Raw genomic sequence first — 19833 nt, forward strand, 5'->3', positions numbered from 1 at the left:
CACTCCCCTTTGTCTGGGCCACGCAGCGTCCACTCCCCTTTGTCTGGGACGCGCAGCGTCCACTCCCTTTGGGCCACGCAGCGTCCACTCCGCTTTGTCTGGGCCACGCAGCATCCACTCCTTTGTCTGGGCCACGCAGCGTCCACTCCTTTGTCTGGGCCACGCAGCATCCACTCCTTTGTCTGGGCCACGCAGCATCCACTCCTTTGTCTGGGCCACGCAGCGTCCACTCCGCTTTGTCTGGGCCACGCAGCATCCACTCCTTTGTCTGGGCCACGCAGCGTCCACTCCTTTGTCTGGGCCACGCAGCGTCCACTCCGCTTTGTCTGGGACGCGCAGCGTCCACTCCCTTTGGGCCACGCAGCGTCCACTCCCCTTTGTCTGGGCCACGCAGCGTCCACTCCCCTTTGTCTGGGACGCGCAGCGTCCACTCCCTTTGGGCCACGCAGCGTCCACTCCCTTTGGGCCACGCAGCGGGCCTGGCTGGGCTGGGACTTGGTAAATGATGGTGCAGAGGAGGCGACCTCAGCGTCCTCGTCCGTGCTCAGCCCTCAGCGTCCTCGTCCGTGCTCAGCCCCCCACCTTCCCGGTCGGTCTCTGACGGCTTCCCATAGAACAGCGTTACTCTAAGTGAAGCCTTTAGAATCCCGTCTGGTGTGACCATGAGGACGATGTCGTGGAGGATCCATCGAAGACGCCCAGTTCAAGGCGCCGAGTGGTTGGCTCAGGGCCCTTGCTTCTCTCTAGACGACAGGGGGTGACATTTCGCAAACTCGGCCCTGGGACAAGCTTCAGCCTGAAAACCTGGACACTTGCCTCAGGCCAGACGTCCACGTTGCGGGTCACAACACAGGTCACAGGTCATTACACAGGTCGCAGGTCGTTACACAGGTTGCAGGTCATTACAAAGGTTTCAGGTCATTACACAGGTCACAGGTCATTGCACAGGTCGAGGTCATTACACAGGTCACAGGTCATTGCACAGGCCGAGGTCACTGCACAGGTCAAGGTCATTACACAGGTCAAGGTCATTACTTGGGGGTCAAAGGTCATTACACAGGTCACAGGTCATTGCATAGGCCGCAGGTCATTGCACAGGTTGCAGGTCATTGCACAGGTTGAGGTCATTACACAGGTCGAGGTCATTACATGGGTCACAGGTCATTATGCAGGCTGCAGGTCATTGCACAGGTTGAGGTCATTGCACAGGTCACAGGTCATTACGAGGCCGCCCCAGGCTTACATCCTGTGCATGGACATCTGCTCAGTCACCACGTATTTTCTCTAAACATTGCGTCTGAAAGCCCTTGGAGGGGCTGCAACCTCCAGTTCCCAGCAGACCCGGCGTTTCCTCGCACCCAGCGCCGTCCCCACTGTGGCTGGGCCTGGTCCCTGGAGGCACTGGAGTTGGGGACCCATAGCCCTCGGCAGGCAGGAAGAGCAGGATGGCCCGGGGTCACCCACGCTGGTGTCCCCTTCCTCGGCCAGTTCTCACCTCGGAGCCTGTGCCCAGAGCTGGAAGCCCGGAGCTGGCGGTGCCCTGCGGGTGGCCTCTGGAGAAGCCTCCCCTCCCAGCCCGGCCGGGCCCTGTCTCTGCCCAGCAGGAAGCCGCTCAGCACGGGGTGTCGGGGGGTGGAGATGCCGCAGGTTGCCCAGGACGTGGGGTCACACCAGGCACACTCGCTGTCAGAAGACTTCTCTGTTCTCTCGAGTGTCCCCTGCACCCCCCGCGCCCGCCCCCCTCTTCTCCTCGTCCCCTGCGGGACCTGCTGCCCGCCCTGCCTCCTGGTGTGCACACCTCCCCCCGTTCCTCTCTTCACACCGGCTCTGCCTGCATTTCCATCCGCGTGCTCCCCCGGCACCTGCTCCTGCTGGGCCTCTGGCTGTCCGGCTGCTGGAGGTCTGGCTGGGGAGGCACGATAGCAACCATCCCCTTGTCCCCGTACAGTCTTCTCTGCTTTAGCTCACCGTCGCCCAAAGCTGTGTTATGGGCCGGCTGGTGTTCCCAGTGGTTAGAGCATCGGCCCCTGGACCAGGGCAGGGGGCTGTGGTTCAATTCCCGGTCAAGGGCAGGTACCTGGGTTGCAGGTTCGATCCCCAGCCCCAGTCAGGGTGTGCGGGAGGCAACCGATCGTGTCTCTCTCACGGTGATGCTTCTCTCTCTCCCCCTCCTCCTTCTGGCACTGCTGCCCAGCCTGTGGGCGCTTACGTCGCTTCGATAGATGTGCGGTGTTTTTGTTCCTGGTTTGCCGGGTTGTCATAGTGTGGTCATGGAACAGCCTCGTAAAACCTGTCCTGACTTTCCGATAGCTTACACACTCCATAGTCACTTATAAAACTCGGCTGTAAACTATCCATGTGGTGGATCCTCCACCACCATTTGACCCCCAGGGTTTTCTGTTGCTTTGCCAAGAATGTGGACATGTTTGAGCATGAAATTTGTGGCGCTTCTATTTTCACAGAAGCCCAAAACAGCCCCGGGCAAGAATAGCCGTGACCAACACGGCCCTTGATGTCTCTATTAATGCAGGAGGTTGGGCAAGAGAGCTCGGGGCACGGTAGGTGTGAAAACGAACATCCCTTCACGACATTCATTTATGGGCCATGGGGCAGGTGGTAGGTTGGTTCTATTTTGTGTGGATTCCTTTCCTGGAAATGGGTTTCTAAATTCTCCACGCCCATCAGAGGCCGCGTGTGGGCGAGCGCGTTTAGGCCGTGCAGGGCCCAGTTATGTCCCCTTCTAAGAATGAATGGAGCGTCTTCAGGCCCCTGTGTCCTTCCGTTTGAAAAGGTCACAACTGACCTCCTCTCTCTGGAAAGACAGGACAGGAATGTAACGGGGTCAGGACCGAATTTGCCTTCAAATCTAGTAACGCCGCTCTGTTTTGGAGACCACGGAGTGGCCTATGGAGGCTCCGAAGCTAAGCTGCAATGGGGTCTTGATGATGAGCCTGGAATGCGGAAGCCGTTTTCATAGCCGGGCGTTGGCTAAGCCAACGAGTGGATGCTGATGGGGATCACAGGAGGCAGGCCTGGCCCTGGACTGGCCGGGATTGGCGCTCAGCTCCACACCCGCTCGTTCTGTGATCCGGGGAATGAGTGCTATTTGCTCTCTCTAAGCCTCGCTTCCCTGAACTGCAGCGTGGAGATAATACCTCGCCCGCGTCACTGGGGAGGGGATCAGCTGTGAGCATGAGCAGCGCGGGCACAAGTGCTTGGCAAAACCATCGCTCAGCTCACGTTAATTCTCTTCCCCAATGAATCGCTCACGGAGTGAAGCATCGACCAAAGTACAATCACGTGTCAATGAAACAGGAGCCTCTCTTTGGAGTTTTGAGTTGGGATAGAGGTTTGGAGGCCTTCGTCTCGCTTTCATGAAGTTAAGGAACTTGGAAAACAAGGTGACTGTTTTTTTTTTTAAAGCAAATTGAGCAATAACCACCCCTCCCCCACCCACCCCGAGTCCCCCGCCGACTCTGAGAAGAGGCGGCAGGTGTCGCGGTACACACTGAACTGGCCTCTCCTCAGACAGTGTCTGGTCCGTCCAGAAGCTGAGGTCACCTCCACAAATAAACAGCGCGCAGCTCGAGCTGTGGACAATAATATCCTGTTATCCGAGCAGAACCCCCAGACGCTTCTTTTAGGTCTTGCATCCATCGGTCCCGTTGGCTGGGGAAGGGAGCTAGGAAACGGAGAGGAAGTCAGCCTTCCAGGGTTCTCCGCCCTCCAGCGGAATCGGCTGCTTCTCCCTCACACACGTTGGTCAGTGCCCGGCAGTGTCTTAGGCTGCTGTGATCACAGAGGAAATGCACATAGACCTTTGGAGCTCTATAATGGCACCTTCGGTCCTTTAGAGACCCAGTGGTCCGTAGGCTATGCCTCGTAGGAAAAGTCTGAGACACTCTGAGTTGAGTTATTACCCTTTGGGTATTGCTTATGTCAACAGGAATGACTCAAATATTCTTCGTTCCAATGTTATATAAGGGACGCTGGACATTTACTAGTGCTGACGTTGGCCATCATGTAGATGCTACAAAATGTCAGTTCTTAAAATGTTTAAAAAATATTTAAAATTCTAGATAACAGCATTTTCAAATATTGCAATTAGTGCTGAGTACTTTTTCCATTTAGTTTTAACAAATTATGGTTGATTTGGGGTCATTAAAGTGCGACATAGCCGTAGCCAGTTTGGCTCAGTGGCTAGAGCACCGGCCTGTGGACGGACGGGTCCCGGGTTTGATTTTGGTCAATGGCTCGATCCCCAGTAGGGGGCGTGCAGGAGGCAGCTGATCAATGATTCTCTCTCATCATTGATGTTTCAATCTCTCTCTCCCTCTCCATTCCTCTCTGAAATCAATAAAAATATATTAAAAAAAATAAAGTACAACATAAATTTAAACCACTCTGCCCCCTCCCCCGCAAGTGAAAGGTAACATCGAGAATTAAGGAATAAATACGAAGTCTGCTCAGCAACCATAGAATATTTAGCTTCCTAAATATATCTCGTGTGTGGGAAGCTGGAGAGGAAAATTAACGGCTTACATTTTCAAGGTGGAGGGGCCAGTACTTGAAGGAGCCAAGGAGAAAACGGAAACGCTTAAGCTGGCTCTGCCCTGTGGAGAGAGGTTTGGCCGGGCCTGTCCCACGGGGCCCCGTCCAGGGCCCGGGGCCATTTCAGGAGGAGCTGGCCCCAGACCGTGGCCGGTGGACAGCGAGGCGGGGTGGCGTGGCTGGGCCAGGAGCCTGCGGTTTCTCAGTTACTTCATCTCGTTAAATCGGTCCGATGCGTGGGTGGGGCTCACCTCACTCGTGTAATTAAAGCCCTTGGAAGCTCGTCCCAGCAGCTGGGGAGGCGGGGTGGGGAGGGCAGGAGGAAGTGCCCTCCTGGGCCCTGACCTCACGCAAACCCCCGGCTGTGTCTTGGAAGAGTGTCTCCGCGTTGGCTTGAGACGCCGTTAGGAGAGTGTCTTAATTTAACCTTCTTAGACCCGGACGTGTGCGAGCAGAACAGGTACCCGGCGGGGCCCTGGGTGGGTCTGCACGGTGTTCGTCCCATGACCGCGGTGTGTGCGCTTGTCCGAGAGGGGTGCCTCCGCCACTGCCTCTTCCAGGCGGGGATCTGCAGGTCCTCTTCCCGGGAATGCAATACTTCACTCCTCGGGCAAGAGTGTGGGAGGAGGTGGCATCACTGTGGAGAAACAAGAACGTTTTCTCCTCCTCGGGCGACGAGACATTCTCATCCCCACGGAGAGTTTATTTATTGCTCGTGCGCTCCCAGCCCGGAAATAACTACAAAGACCTCTTGGATGAGAATAGTTAAAATTAAGCAATGAGGACTGAAGCAAAAATAAAAGTGTTAATTCTTCTTCCACGAAGTTAACCGACCATTTCATCCGGTTACCAGGGCTCTCTTTTAAGATACTTTTAAGTTTTCAGTGTGAACATGTGTTAGGATCTTAAGTGCATGGGGGCCAGTTAACTCCCCCATGCCCGTGTGCTATACGTCACATGACGGAAGCTTGCTGGTCGCTCTGCTTTCAAAGTGGAAACTTGATTCTGGTGCTTGAATTTCAGCATCTGTTTCCTCAGGCAAATCTGTCCATGGACACTGTTGGCCATACACACTGAGTGGCCAGGTGATGACGATCTCTGAACGCATAATCATCTGGCCACTCAGTGTGTATCCTATATAATAAAAGGCTAATATGCAAATTGTCCCCTTGACCAGGAGTTTGACCAGCAGGCAGGCCGGCCAACCGCCCATGTCCCCTCCCCCTGGCCAGGATGGCCGGACCCCACTCATGCACGAATTCATGCACCGGGCCACTCTCTCTATATATATATACTGAGTGGCCTGATTATTATGCGTTCAGAGATCATAATAATCTAATAATCGCCACTCAGTGTAGTGTCTCCTGAGGGGTTGTAAGAAGGTAAGAGAGAGTCACTGTCAGAGAGGATTTAAGATGCTACACACAAACACATGCACACAAACACATACATACACACAAACACATACATACACACAAACACATCATACACACAAACACATCATACACAAAGCAATGTGTGTCCTGTGTCATACAGAGCATCACCTTCCATTACTCTGTGGTTCTACTTTTCATTTCAGGCATGAGACCTAAATATCTTGCTACTCTTATTCACCAGAATTCCTACTGGGATAAGCACACATGTGTTTAAAAATTCTTTGGTGAGTCTCCCGGCTGGAGTGAGCGTCCCGTGATGTGGGCGCCTGCTGAGCACAGCGGGTCCTGCTGACAGGTGCTTGCACTTGTCCGGCAGCCGTGGGGTTATTGGCTCCCAATGTTCAAGTTCCCGGGGAGCAAGGTCAGGTGCACAGGAGGGGAGCCTCGGGCAGGGCATCCCTGCAGCAGAGTTTGGGAGATGGGCTGGGCAGCAGGAAGATAACTCTTTTTTGCATTAAATTTTATTTATTTCAGAGAGGAAGGAAGGGAGAGAGAGAGAGAGAGAAACACCAATGATGAGAGAGTCATTGATCAGCTGCCTTCTGCACGCCCCCCACTGGGGATCGAGCCCACAACCCGGGCCTGTGCCCTGACTGGAAATGGAACCTCGACCTCCTGGTTCATAGTTCGATACTCAGCCGCTGAGCCACGCCGGCCGGGCTGCATTAACTTTGTTTATTCTGGTAAAAAACACATATCGTAACGCCACCACCTCCGCCACTCCTGGGTGTGCACTCGGCGGCGTTAGCACATCACACGGTCGGGGGGCCGTCTGCAGACGGACATGCTCCCTATTACACAGGAACTCCTCCCTGCCCAGCCCCTCGCAACCCCACGACCATTTTACTGGGTGGTGGTTGTGCAAGATAATGTCCGTCCTCTCTTTAAAAAGCCGATCTTGCTCTCCAGGGCTTCCGTGCAGATTGGGAGGCCTCAGTGTGGGTGGTGCGGCGTTTACGGGTCAGGTTGGGGCGAAGACGGAGCTGGTAGGACCCGGCACCTTTGCTCCCCGGAGTGTGTTTGGTTTGTGCTTTTAAAATCGGCGTTGCTCCTTGCCTGTGGGAAATCCTTAAACATTGTTATGTATTAGTAGCATGGCCATGCCGCTAAGGGCACACGAGGACACGGGATATCCCGAGACGTCCCCTCTCCTCAAATACCCTTAGCAGCAGGGTCCCACTGCCTGTGCATAATTCTGCCTTTGAATTTTCCACAATTAAGAAGCGCTAATAAAAAAAGAACCCGTGGATCTTGGCTGGTTTGGCTCAGTGGATAGAGCATCAGCCTGCAGACTGAAGGGTCCCGGGTTTGATTCTGGTCGAGGGCACATGCCTGGGTTGCAGGCTCGATCCCCAATGGGGGGAGTGTAGGAGGCAGCCGATCAATGATTCTCTCTCATCAATTGATGTTTCTATCTCTCCCTCTCCCTTCCTCTCTGAAATCAATAAAAGATTACACACATAAATATATACATGCACACATATATATAACAGAACCCGTGAAAAAATTCCAGTTAATAAAAAGCTAAGGGAGCGGGGGGGAGAGGCCTTTCTCTTCTTAAGAAAATTATGTCTAATTTTCAGTTTTCCTTTACACTGTGGCAGCAAAGGGCAGTTCCCCCTTCATTGTGGCTGCTCTCGTCTGTAGCCTCCGGCGCACACGAGTCGCCTCAGAGCCCTGGAAGCTTTTGCCCTCACATAGGTAACTGCTGACCTTGTGGGTCAGGCTCCTACACGTGGCAAGTTACTGACTGAACCGGGTGTGTTCTGCGAGTTTCACGAGGCGAGGACACAGATGCACGGCGTCTCAGGCTCCCGACACGCTACCCCTGCAAGGCCTGGGCCCTTCCACGCAGCTCAGCTGCCCAGAGTAAATTGCTTTCATTCTCCTCACTGTCATCCTGGTAATTTGCCAGTGGAACAGGTGAGAATTGATGAGCTGGTGAGTTCAAGGGCAGACTTGGAGGGCCAGGCATTCTGAATTCCTCTGGCGACACTTTATCTGGCAGGGTGAGTTGTGCTGTAGGACTGCCCGGCCCGACTTTTCAATTTATTGCTAAACTAGGAGCCCAGCGCGTGAAATTGCGTGGGCCCGCCCACCCACGCTGGTCTTTGGTCATTCCGGCGTTAGGGCCACAGGCCTTTTATAATCTAGATAGAAAGGGGTTGTCCCAACAGCCTGAGGTCATGCTGCGAGTGTGTTCATGGGCGATAGGGAAAGATGCTACACAATGTAATTTTTATTAGATTTTCCATGAACTAGGACACAACAGATGTTCCACAGGAAGGTACATGTCCTCCAAATCTGTTTCGAAAATTTACTTTTTAAGAAAGATCTCATGATAAACGAGGAGGGTCATCTCATCCACCAACCAGACAACAAACTCTATGGAATTTCTACTGGACCTAGTGGGGTCCCTAACCCTGACACCCAAAAAGGTCCGCGTTCGTGCAGAATGTAGTGAGAGGCGCAGCAGTAAGACGTTCACTCGTTCTCAAGTTACCAACACGGAAAAGGTGAGCACACGACCAGACACACAGCTCACACGCCTAGGCCGTGGTGAGACGGAAGAGCTAACAATGAGTTCCTATTTCTCAGTTATCATATGACATTTTTTCTATAAGTAATTGAAAGGGGTGATTTAAAAAGCTCCTTAAAAGGCTGCTAACGAGAGTTTCTAAAAATAAGGATTTTAATAACCTGCTGCTAACTAGAAATCCGAATTATAAATCAGGAAATCGAGGCTCGTCCACGTGTTGGGGAGTGAGGTGGCCATGCCGTCTGCGCCTCGTGGAGGAGGAGAGCGAAGGAACTCCGCCCTCCTGGGCCTCCCGCTCCTCCTTCCTCCCCTCGGCTGGTCCTGGGCCTCCCGCTCCTCCTTCCTCTCCTGGGTCTGGTCCTGGGCCTCTCGCTCCTCCTTCCTCCCCTGGGGCTGGTCCTGGACCTCCTGCTCCTCCTTCCTCTCCTGGGGCTGGTCCTGGGCCTCCCGCTCCTCCTTCCTCTCCTGGGGCTGGTCCTGGACCTCCCGCTCCTCCTTCCTCCCCTCGGCTGGTCCTGGACCTCCCGCTCCTCCTTCCTCCCCTCGGCTGGTCCTGGACCTCCCGCTCCTCCTTCCTCCCCTCGGCTGGTCCTGGGCCTCCCGCTCCTCCTCCCTCCTCCCCTCGGCTGGTCCTGGACCTCCCGCTCCTCCTTCCTCTCCTGGGGCTGGTCCCGGGCCTCCTGCTCCTCCTCCCTCCCCTCGGCTGGTCCCGGGCCTCCCGCTCCTCCTTCCTCCCCTCGGCTGGTCCCGGGCCTCCCGCTCCTCCTTCCTCCCCTCGGGCTGGTCCCGGGCCTCCCGCTCCTCCTTCCTCCCCTCGGCTGGTCCTGGACCTCCCGCTCCTCCTCCCTCCCCTCGGCTGGTCCTGGACCTCCCGCTCCTCCTTCCTCTCCTGGGGCTGGTCCTGGGCCTCCCGCTCCTCCTCCCTCCCCTCGGCTGGTCCTGGACCTCCCGCTCCTCCTTCCTCTCCTGGGGCTGGTCCTGGGCCTCCCGCTCCTCCTCCCTCCCCTCGGCTGGTCCTGGACCTCCCGCTCCTCCTTCCTCTCCTGGGGCTGGTCCTGGGCCTCCCGCTCCTCCTCCCTCCCCTCGGCTGGTCCCGGGCCTCCCGCTCCTCCTTCCTCCCCTCGGGCTGGTCCTGGGCCTGGGCCTCCCGCTCCTCCTTCCTCCTCGGGCTGGCCTTCTGCGGGGCGCCCATCCTTGCAGACACTCTCCCGCTCGGGTGCATTTCTCAGAGAGCCTTCCAGGTCGGCTGCTCCGGGAGGGGCGATGCCACCGGGGCTGCGGACCGGAAAGCCCGGGCCACGCAAACAGACCCGGAACCGCCCGTGGGTGAATGGCGTGTGGGGTCTCCGGCTCAGGCCTGGGATGCGGGACTGGCTCCGGAAGGTGCGTGCGGGCTGTGCTCCTCATTAGAATGGGCAGGATGCTGCTGGCACTGCTGGTCCCCCCCAGCCCCCAAGGACACGGGGAGCAGAGGCCGTGTGTGTGTGTGTGTGTGTGTGTGTGTGTGTGTGTGTGTGTGTAACGCACACTTTTATTTCTTCTGCGGCGAGAACGTGGACTGACTGCTTGTCGTTGCCCCCCAGCCGCTGCCGCCCCGCCATGACTCCCTGGAGTCCATGCAGGTGTTCAAGCAGCACTGCCAGATCGCCGAGGAGTACCACGAGGTCCGCAGGGAGATCGCGCTGCTCGAGGAGAGGAAGTAGGTGCCGCAGTTCCGGCTGCTGGGGGAGGGGAGGGGAGGGGTGGGGGGGCCCTGGCTGAGCTTGGGGGTGGGGCCAGGCTGAGCTGGGCGGGGTCATGCTGCACTGGGGGCGGGGCCAGGCTGAGCTGGGTGGGGCCAGACTGAGCTGGAGGGGCGTGGCCAGGCTGAGCTGGGTGGGGTCATGCTGAGCTGGGCGGGGCCAGGCTGTGCTGAAGGGGCGTGGCCAGGCTGATCTGGGCGGGGCCTGGCTGATCTGGGCGGGGCCATGCTGAGCTGGGCAGGGCCAGGCTGAGCTGGGCGGGGCCAGGCTGTGCTGGAGGGGCGTGACCAGGCCGATCTGGGCGGGGCCTGGCTGAGCTGGGGGTGGGACCAGGCTGATCTGGGCGTGGCCTGGCTGATCTGGGCGGGGCCAGGCTGTGCTGGAGGGGCGTGACCAGGCTGATCTGGGCGGGGCCAGGCTGATCTGGGCGTGACCAGGCTGATCTGGGCGTGGCCAGGCTGATCTGGGTGGGGCCTGACTGATCTGGGCGGGGCCAGGCTTAGCAGGCTTATCTGACGGCAGGGGCTGACGTCCTGGGGTTCTGAGGTTGCTAGGCACCTTGGTGTCCGTCCTGTTTGTCCCAGAAATGATGCAAGTGGCACCTCTGTGGAGTCAATGCTTTGGGAGCAGCGAGGAACAATAAGGTGCTTTCTCCCCCCAAACTTAAGTTTTTAATAAGCATTTTTAACTCAGGGAATTAAAAATGCCAAAATACACCAGAGCAGCTCTCTGTTCCCTGTGGACGTGCGGAGGCCCAGCCCACGTTGGCTGTGTGGCATGTACTGAACGCTTGCCTGGTGGTTCCCACAGCAGGTGGACAAGCCGCTGAGGTAGGGTTAGGGCCAGGGTGACGTTCTCGTGTTGGATGAGTGACACATGCGTGCAGAGTGAGTCCAAATATGGTCCTTAGTTATTTGCCTCTCCCCTTCCTCTCACTGGAGAGACATATCATATATACTTACTACTTAATTTTTAAATCAAAGCAAGAAATTGATGGAATTGTCAGGACTCTGGAGACCCAGCGAGGCGGGTGCACAGGGAACGCGGTGGCGAGTGCGGGTTTAGGTTGGGACTTCCGCACTCACCCTGAGACCCCGTCGCAGGCTGTGGGCCTTTCCTTACCTCGTGGCTTCGTTGTGTTTCAAACACAAATTCTACCTGGACTCTGGTTATCGGGTCAAAGGCGTCTGCGAGGTCAGAAGCACTGCTTTCCCCGCACATGTCTGCGACTCGTTCTGGCAAACGGGTGTGTGCAGGCTGGACCTTTACACACAGGCCGAGTCCCCAGAAAAGTGTCATAAAGGGACCAAGGGAGCTTATTAATAGCGTGACCGGTGGTGAGCTACAGGAGGACTTGTTTACTCTGCAGCTACCAAAGTCTGTTCCTGTGCGTGTGAGTGTGTGTGAGTGTGTGTGTATGACTGTGTTAGTATGTGTGTGTGAGTGTGTGTGAGTGTGTGTGTGTGTATGACTGTGTTAGTATGTGTGTGTATGAGTGTGTGTGTATGAGTGTGTATGACTGTGTTAGTATGTGTGTGTGTGAGTGTGTGTGAGTGTGTGTGAGTGTGTGTGTATGACTGTGTTAGTATGTGTGTGTGTGAGTGTGTGTGAGTGTGTGTGCATGACTGTGTTAGTATGTGTGTGTATGAGTGTGTGTATGAGTGTGTTAGTATGTGTGTGTATGAGTGTGTGTGAGTGTGTGTGTGCATGACTGTGTTAGTATGTGTGTGTATGAGTGTGTGTGTATGAGTGTGCATGACTGTGTTAGTATGTGTGTGTGAGTGTGTGTGAGTGTGTGTGTATGAGTGTGTATGACTGTGTTAGTATGTGTGTGTGTGAGTGTGTGTGTATGAGTGTGTATGACTGTGTTAGTATGTGTGTGTGTGAGTGTGTGTGTATGAGTGTGTATGACTGTGTTAGTATGTGTGTGTGAGTGTGTGTGAGTGTGTGTGTGTGAGTGTGCATGACTGTGTTAGTATGTGTGTGTATGAGTGTGTGTGAGTGTGTGTGAGTGTGTGTGTATGACTGTGTTAGTATGTGTGTGTACGAGTGTGTGCGTGTGAGGTGTGTGAATTGTGGTGTCGTGACAAACATCTAGTTATGTATTTATCTGTATTTATATGTATTTATCTGTAAACTCAATTGCGGTGCTGGGGGACTTTATCTAAACCAATGGGAGTGGCTCTTTTTTGGGGCGCAGTGGAAGACACGCCCTAAGTGACAGGATCTGTACGTCTGTGTGTTCGTCTGCGGCATTTAGAGAGCCCGCCAGGACAGCAGCGTGCGTGTGGCGCCTCTGGTGTGTGAGGGAGCCCTGCCCCTCTGCTCCTGCGTAGAGCAGTGGCTGCCGCGGCGCCCAGCGGGCAGGCGACTACGAGAGGCAGAGCCTTCGAGAGCCGGTGGCCCGTGGGCCTGGGCAACGACTCCACACAACCCGCCACACCACAGAAATGTTGGCCAAGCCCCAGCTCAGCCCCGCACCGGCCTTCCTAAGTCCCAGGCTGGATGTGCGGTGAAGGCCAAATCTTTTTCATAAAGTCTCTCAGCTTCCTTTGTCTTCATTCCTGCTTCTGCCATTCGGGCTGCAATACGCACGGCTGGCCTGGGAAGCAGGCCCAGGGCGTGGCCTGACCCAGACCTCCAGGTGGCCCGCGTGCTTCTGTGGGTCCCCTCACCCCTCGCCTCCGAGGACACTGCCCCCTCCCCCCTTCTGCCTCTGCTGCGCTGGCACCTCCCTCCTCTGCCTCCTGAGCCCCCCCTCGGAGGAAGGCTTAGCTAGCCCCCGCCCCGCCTTCCCCAGGGATCCGCTCTGTTCCTGAGAGAGGAAAGCTCACAGGAACGAGACTTCTGGCACTGTGTGTGTGTGTTAATGTGTGTGTGTGTGTGTGTGTGTGTGTGTGTGTGTGTGTGTCTGTTAATGTGTGTGTGTGTGTTAATGTATATTTTTATTGATTTCAGGGAGGAAGGGAGAGGGAGAGACAGAAACATCAATCAATGATGAGAGAGAATCATTGATAGGCTGCCTCCTGCATGCCCCACACTGGGGATTGAGCTGCAACCAGACCCTGACCTGGACTCAAACCTTGACCTCCTGGTTCATAGGACGATGCTCAACCCCTGAGCCACGCCGGTTGGACTATTTCTGGCACTTTTTAAAAAATACATATTTTATTGATTTTTTACAGAGAGGAAGGGAGAGGGATAGAGAGTTAGAAACATCGATCAGCTGCCTCTTGCACACCCCCCTACTGGGGATGTGCCCGCAGCCAAGGTACATGCCCTTGACCGGAATCGAACCTGGGACCCCTCAGTCCGCAGGCCGACGCTCTATCCACTGAGCCAAACCAGTTTTAGCATATTTGTGGCACTTTTGTAGCTGGTTGCCATCAGTAGTTACCCACCTCAGGTCTGCTCCCTGCAGACTCGAATCCCAGCCCCCCAGTGGGAGCTGCGCTCAGGGCGTGTGTGTGTGTGTGTGTGTGTGTGTGTGTGTGTGTGAGTGTGTGATTTAGAGTGGTTGTTTGTAGTGCTTATGGGAGGCTGTAGCATCCTCCGTGCACACATTTTATTTGGGATTTCTGTGGTCTGTGTTTAAAATACGGAGGTAATATCAGCAGTAAAGGCGGAGATAAATTGCTGGGCAGGAAGCATGGTTACATCTTCTATGATTACAAGGAAGTGGGTCCTGCAAGGGTCCCTAAGGGACTGGCTCTGTTTTCTGATGGTTTGGATGAGAGTGTCTTCCCGTCACTTCCTGAGGCTGCCGCCCAGCCCGCCCCGGCGACTGTGAGTGTCGCGGGCACAGGGCGTGGGCCCTGGTCCTCAGAGGAGCTCCTGGGCGTCGCTGCCCGTTAGGCTGAGCTTCCTCCCTTCTCCAGCGGGGGTCGCCCGGGGCACGTTTGGAAGACTGCAGAGCCGGAGGAGAGCGGGGTGTAACTAAGTCCTGGTATTGAACAGGTGACTTTTTTTAGAATTATAAACTCAGTACAGAGTGACTTTAAATCATCACTTCTGGCCTGTTCACCAATCACATGAGAAAAGCCTGCTTTTACTTTTATTGGCATTTTTTTTTTCTTTTCAGTTGGGGAAAAAGGGCAATTTTATTGAAAGCTTTAAAAAAATTACTAAGCATTCTTTCATCTTTAGACAATTCCTGAATCCGTTTTTATTTCTAGGCTTTTTGCATGTGAATATTTTTATATAATTGCACATATAGAAACATGAAATGTGCACATGCTTTTTCAGTAAATAAATACACACAGTTTTGTATCTGTAATGGGAACACATGGGCGTGAGACAGAGACATTTTTTGACTTGAAATTTGTCCCTGAGCTGTTTGACGGAAAGTGTTTAATGTACATCATTAAACAACAATTGGCTCTGCCGTTAGGTTTGCAATTAGTAAAGGTCCCTTTGCTCCAGAGAGAGCATTTGATCTTATTCAAAGGAGAAACCACTTGGCCAGGAAACAATTGTGTTTAAAAGGTGGACTCAATGTCAGAGAGCTGATCCACTGTGTGAAGTTGGGGTGGAGACGGTTCTGTAACTAAAGCGGCTCAGTGGTTCGGTTCGGTGCTCTCTGAGGTGCAGCATCCTCCGCTGGTGGGGCTGTGTCCTCTCCGGAAGGGGAGGGGAAGGGGCGGGAAAGGAGAGGAAAAGGGGAGGGGAAGGGGCGGGAAAGGAGAGGAAAAGGGGAGGGGAAGGGCCCCTGAGCAGCCGGCAACTCCCCGTCCTCCCCCCGGCCCCTGGCACCGCTCACTGCCCTCGGCCTCTGTGGGCCCCTCTCCTGGACGTCCAGATGCCATCAGACCCTACGTGCCCGCTGAGAATGGCTTCTTTATGGAGCACGGTGTTTGCAGGGTTCATCCACGCATCCTGCATCGCACGTCATTCCTTTTTATGCTGAAGAATATCCCGCCGTGTGGGTAGACCAGACTTATTAATGCATTTCATCTGCGGATGGACATTCGAGCTGTGTGCACGTTGTGCTGCTGGGACTCATGCTGCTACAGACACGCTTCTAGGTACTAGGTCTTGTGTGGACACATGCGTGCAATTGGCCTGTGCTGACGTCCGTCCATCCATCTCGGTGCTCTCTGCCCCACAGCCGGCCCCTGAAGGGGCGATAGAAAACCCACAGGGGCCTCCCTCCAGCCTGTGGAGCTGATTGGTTCCTCACTTAGACGCTGGCTGTGCCGGATTAATCAGGACTCGCTAATGGACGGGCGTAGATAGTCTGCATTAATGGGCTGGGACAGATGATTGACGTTTTGACAGGATCACTGACAACATGCGTAATTGCTTAGCAAACGCACGACACTAATTTAGAAACCTATCAATAAAGTCCTCCTGATTCTAGTAACGAAGACATTGTTGTCGACAGTCTCTGCTCAGGAGGATCAGAGAGACCGTCCGACCATCCCCGTTAGTGGTCAGACCCGTGAGTTAGTTTCTCTGCCGGTCAGAACGACTCGCAGATGTTCCAGGGATTGTAAACCAGCCGGACATGGAAGCAGGACAGCGGCCAAGTCCAAGCCAGGACTTCCAAACCCTGTGATTCGAAAACAAAACTCCGCCTTAACCCGAGTTGTCTGTGGGGCAGTTGACAGGCAGGAAAACACGGAACAGGGCGATGAGCTCATGGAGGGTCTGGAGGGTCGAACGTGACCCTGACCGTCTGCAGGGAGTAGAAGCCCGTCTCTTACTTGTGCACGTGTTACTAATCAATTTCTGAAAATCATCCTCTTAGTTACAGTTCCCATGGCGCATGGCTCTGTGTGCGTGTCAGGTACACAGCGTGCCGGTTACACCAGCGGTTCCCACGGGCACACGCCCAGGGGGGCAGTGTGATGTTTAAGGGGGCGATTCCAGAATGCGTTATGAACTGTGAATGTTTTGCATTTCTTGTGGTTCTAGGGGCCTCATATACAGCATATAAACAGATATTGTGACATAGTTATGCATTCCAGTTCTCTCTGTTTTGAAACTTTGCTATTTTTTCATGTCTCTTCATATTATTATGATGTTTTTAACAGTTTCTTAGTGACTTCTTCCTCAGGACTCCCACCGTCCTTTCGTTCTTTTATTTTTCTCTTTTGTGGCTGCCGTGTTCTTCGGAAGCTTATTTAGACCAAGTTCATGGCCTTTTAGGCTTCCTCCCTGTGAAGGGGAGTCACTTTTTGAACTATAAGAATTCTACGTTGTAGGGGGGGGACCAGGAAGTTAGAGATGCTTAGGAGGGCGTGGCCAAAACAAGGTTGGGAACCACTGGGCTAGACGATCATGTACTTGACAGAGGGACCCCCCCCCCCAATATTTCCAGTGCCCACCGGCACCTTCCATAGTTGTTACAATGTTATTGACTAATGTCCTGTGCTGCGCTGATCAATTTATTTAAGATCATACATGTTTATTTATTTTTAAAAAATATCTTATTGATTTCAGAGAGGAAGGGAGAGGGAGAGAGAGAGAAACACCAATGATGAGAGAGAATCACTGATCGCTGCCTCCTGCACGCCCCGCATTGGGGATTGAGCCAATAACCGAGGTATGTGCCCTTGACTGGAATCGAACCGTGACCTCCAGGTTCATAGGTCGACGCTCAACCACTGAGCCACGCCGGCCGGGCTCACTGCATTGTTTATAGATACTTACTGAGAACTGAGCTGTTAGTCCCTGCGCGTCCCTCCAGTACCTTTAGCCGCTTCCTGGTTCTCTATCTGCAACAAAAGGACAGACACTGCTTTGTCAACCAGGCTGCAGGATGGACGTCGGGTCAGGGGAAGCCGCCGGGAGGAGGTGGAATTCCTAGTCCCAAGATCTAGTGCCGATTTGTTCAACTCGGAAAGGAGAGACCAGGAAGGAGCCTGCATTTGGAGGGGAGACTGAGCGTAAGCACAGCTCTCCACCCACGGACACTGGGCAGCGTCTAATCGTCAGCAGGTTTCCTGGCCCCCCCCCCCCAAACTAGTTGTCATTCTTTGTTGCACCCTTAAAAGGTCGGAATCCTGACGGCCGAAGGGTTCGTGGAGCGTTTTCTGGTTTGGGTGTCTCAGAGGTGCCAGGCCCGGCTGGTGTAGCTCAGCGGTTGAGCATCGAGCCAGGAACCAAGAGGCCACGGGTTCGATTCCCGGTTCGATTCCGGGTCAGAGCACCTGCCTGGGTTGCAGGCTTGACCTCCTGTGGGGGGCGTGCAGGAGGCAGCTGACGGATGATGTCTCTCTCTCATCGATGTTCCTATCGTTGTATCCTTCTCCCTTCCTCTCTCTCCAAAAAATCGATGAAAAAATATATAACAAATAAAGGATCCGAGGCTGGGGAGGCCGGGCAGAGGGTGAGATGTGGAGGAGCGGGCTCCTCTGTGCATTTACATGCGTGCATTTGTGCGTGTGCATTTACATGCATGCATTTCAGCGTGTGCTCTCCGCTCCGCCTGCAGGAAGGAGCTCCTTGCGAAGCTGGCGCAGGCGGAGGAGGAGAAGGTGGATGCTGCCCAGCTGGCCCGCGAGTTCGAGGCGCTGACGGAGGAGAACCGCACCTTGAAGCTGGCGCAGTCCCAGTGCGTGGAGCAGCTGGAGAAACTCCGCATCCAGTACCAGAAGAGGCAGGGCTCGTCCTAGCTCGGTCGGCCCCTGGCCCCTGCGCGCCCCCCCCAACCCCCATCACCCCTCCTGGCCACCCACATGCTGCCGCCTCTCTGAGCTGGGCACGGCGGGGTCTGGCCGCCCGGAGGGAGAGCTCACGTTAAAGAAGACAACGAAAGCAAACCTACTGCCCCGAGTGTTTCACAATTTGTCCCCAAAGTATTTCTTCTCATTTAGGAAGATAGGACAGAAATAGAATATTGACGGACGCCACTTACACAGGATGAAGCCACGCGACAGGCCAGCCAGATGCTCACTGCTGTTTGCCTGCACGTGTTTAAATCCCGCGTCGTTAATATTCCCCCTGGCGCCAAGCAGAGGCCTCCCGGACGCGCTCATGTTGTTAGAGTCAGCCCTCCCTCCGCGAGGATTGTACCAGGAATAAGAGGTCGCGTAGCATCGGTGCTTCCTCGTGGAAATGTTAGCAGCGGGTTTGCCCTCCTGCTGCTGGCCTAAGAGCAGAAAAAGGCGCGTTTCTTCACGCCGCACGGGCCCCGGGGAACGTGTCCCCCCCGAGGAGTCCGGGGGCCCCGGGAAACGGGAGGGGATAGTGTAGACATTATTTTGGGGAGTCCTCGGGAAAACATCAGTAAAATGATGACTATTGCTCTGTTTTGGATTTAACAAGGCGTTTGGGGTCGATAATAACAAATGGAAATATATGCGTAAATTCAGGATTAACACGAGTTTCCCGCGTTCTGCTTACCACCATCTGTCCCCCATCCATCTCTTTGTTTTATGTCCATTTCTATTCATGTAACTTCTTTTTCATTAAACACGATCAAAACTGCCCGCCTGCCTCCTGGCCCTTTCCTCACCGACCTCGTGCTCAGGGTCAGGTTGGTCACGCTCGCCCGAACCTGCCCTGCGTTGGGGCTGCAGGTGCCAAAGACCAGCAAACCCTTTCCTTGGGAAGACGTGGCTTCTCAGGGAGCAACTCGGGGCTGGAGCTAATCAGATGCACGGATGTCGGATGGTATTTCCCAGAAAATGTGTGGCGCGGAGCTGATTGAAATAACAGGGCGGCCCGGCTGGCGTGGCTCAGGGGTGGAGCGTCGACCTATGAACCAGGAGGTCACGGTTCCATTCCCGGTCAGGGCACAGGCCCGGGTTGCGGGCTCCATCCCCAGTGTGGGGCGTGCGGGGGGCAGCCAGTCCATGATTCTCTCTCATCACTGATGTTTCTGTCTCTGCCTCCCTCTTCTGAATCTGAAATGAACAGAGCTCCCCCAGCTACAGGCCTCTCCTGGTGTCGGTTTACCCCCTGAGATGCTCTGTGACTTAAAACCGTCACAGCCGACGCCGCTGTTCCACGGTGACCATCAGAGTCCACTGGAGTCACTTTACGTTTACAAAGCCATGTTGGTGTCTGTCGTGTCAAACAGAATTTTACCACCACATCTTCCTTTAAGGCGTAACTTGCATTTACACAGAGGCTTTAAAGCGATACCTTGTATCGAATAAAACGTGTGCTTGTCCCCTCATCCTGCACGGGTTTGCTTAGCTTAATACGAAGAATCTCGTTTGCCCTGTCAAGAGAATGCCAAATGATCTGAAGACATTTTTGAGACAAAAGTATTTTTAATAAGTCAATATCAACTGAGATGTAAAATGCTATTACAAATGTTACTATAATTCAGGCCCTTGGAAATGACGTATTTAAATATATCTTTGGCCCTAGCTGGTGTGGCTCAGTGGATAGAGCGTCGGCCTGCGGACTGAAGGGTCCTGGGTTCGATTCCGGTCAAGGGCAGGTATCTTGGTTGCAGGCTCCTCCCCGGCCCAGGCCCTGGTCGGGGCGCGTGCAGGAGGCAACCAATAAGGTGTTTCTCTCACATCGATGTTTCTCGTCTTCCCCTCTCTCTTCTGCTCTCTCTGAAAATCATTGGAAAAGTTTCCTCAGGTGAGGATTTAAAAAAAAA

At 54.5% G+C, this 19833-nt stretch overlaps 1 protein-coding gene across 2 annotated transcripts in view; it reads left to right on the top strand.

The window, feature by feature from the left end:
* The window catches only part of MAP3K7CL (MAP3K7 C-terminal like), a 30864-nt gene extending 12167 nt beyond the window's left edge, over positions 1 to 18697 (top strand). Inside the window, exons 1-3 of one of the 2 annotated variants that reach the window (XM_054710448.1) lie at positions 9850 to 9909; positions 10110 to 10225; positions 17707 to 18697. In XM_054710448.1, the coding sequence (XP_054566423.1) occupies positions 9889 to 9909; positions 10110 to 10225; positions 17707 to 17887 (318 nt within the window). In that variant the 5' untranslated portion in view covers positions 9850 to 9888 and the 3' untranslated portion in view covers positions 17888 to 18697. Of the gene's footprint in view, positions 1 to 9849; positions 9910 to 10109; positions 10226 to 17706 lie in introns of those variants that run through there. The other variant, XM_054710457.1, reaches the window with a different exon arrangement.
* The last annotated feature ends 1136 nt before the right edge of the window (positions 18698 to 19833 follow it).

The sequence above is a fragment of the Eptesicus fuscus genome, chromosome 3 (genome assembly GCF_027574615.1).
Source record: "Eptesicus fuscus isolate TK198812 chromosome 3, DD_ASM_mEF_20220401, whole genome shotgun sequence".
NCBI lineage: Eukaryota > Metazoa > Chordata > Mammalia > Chiroptera > Vespertilionidae > Eptesicus > Eptesicus fuscus.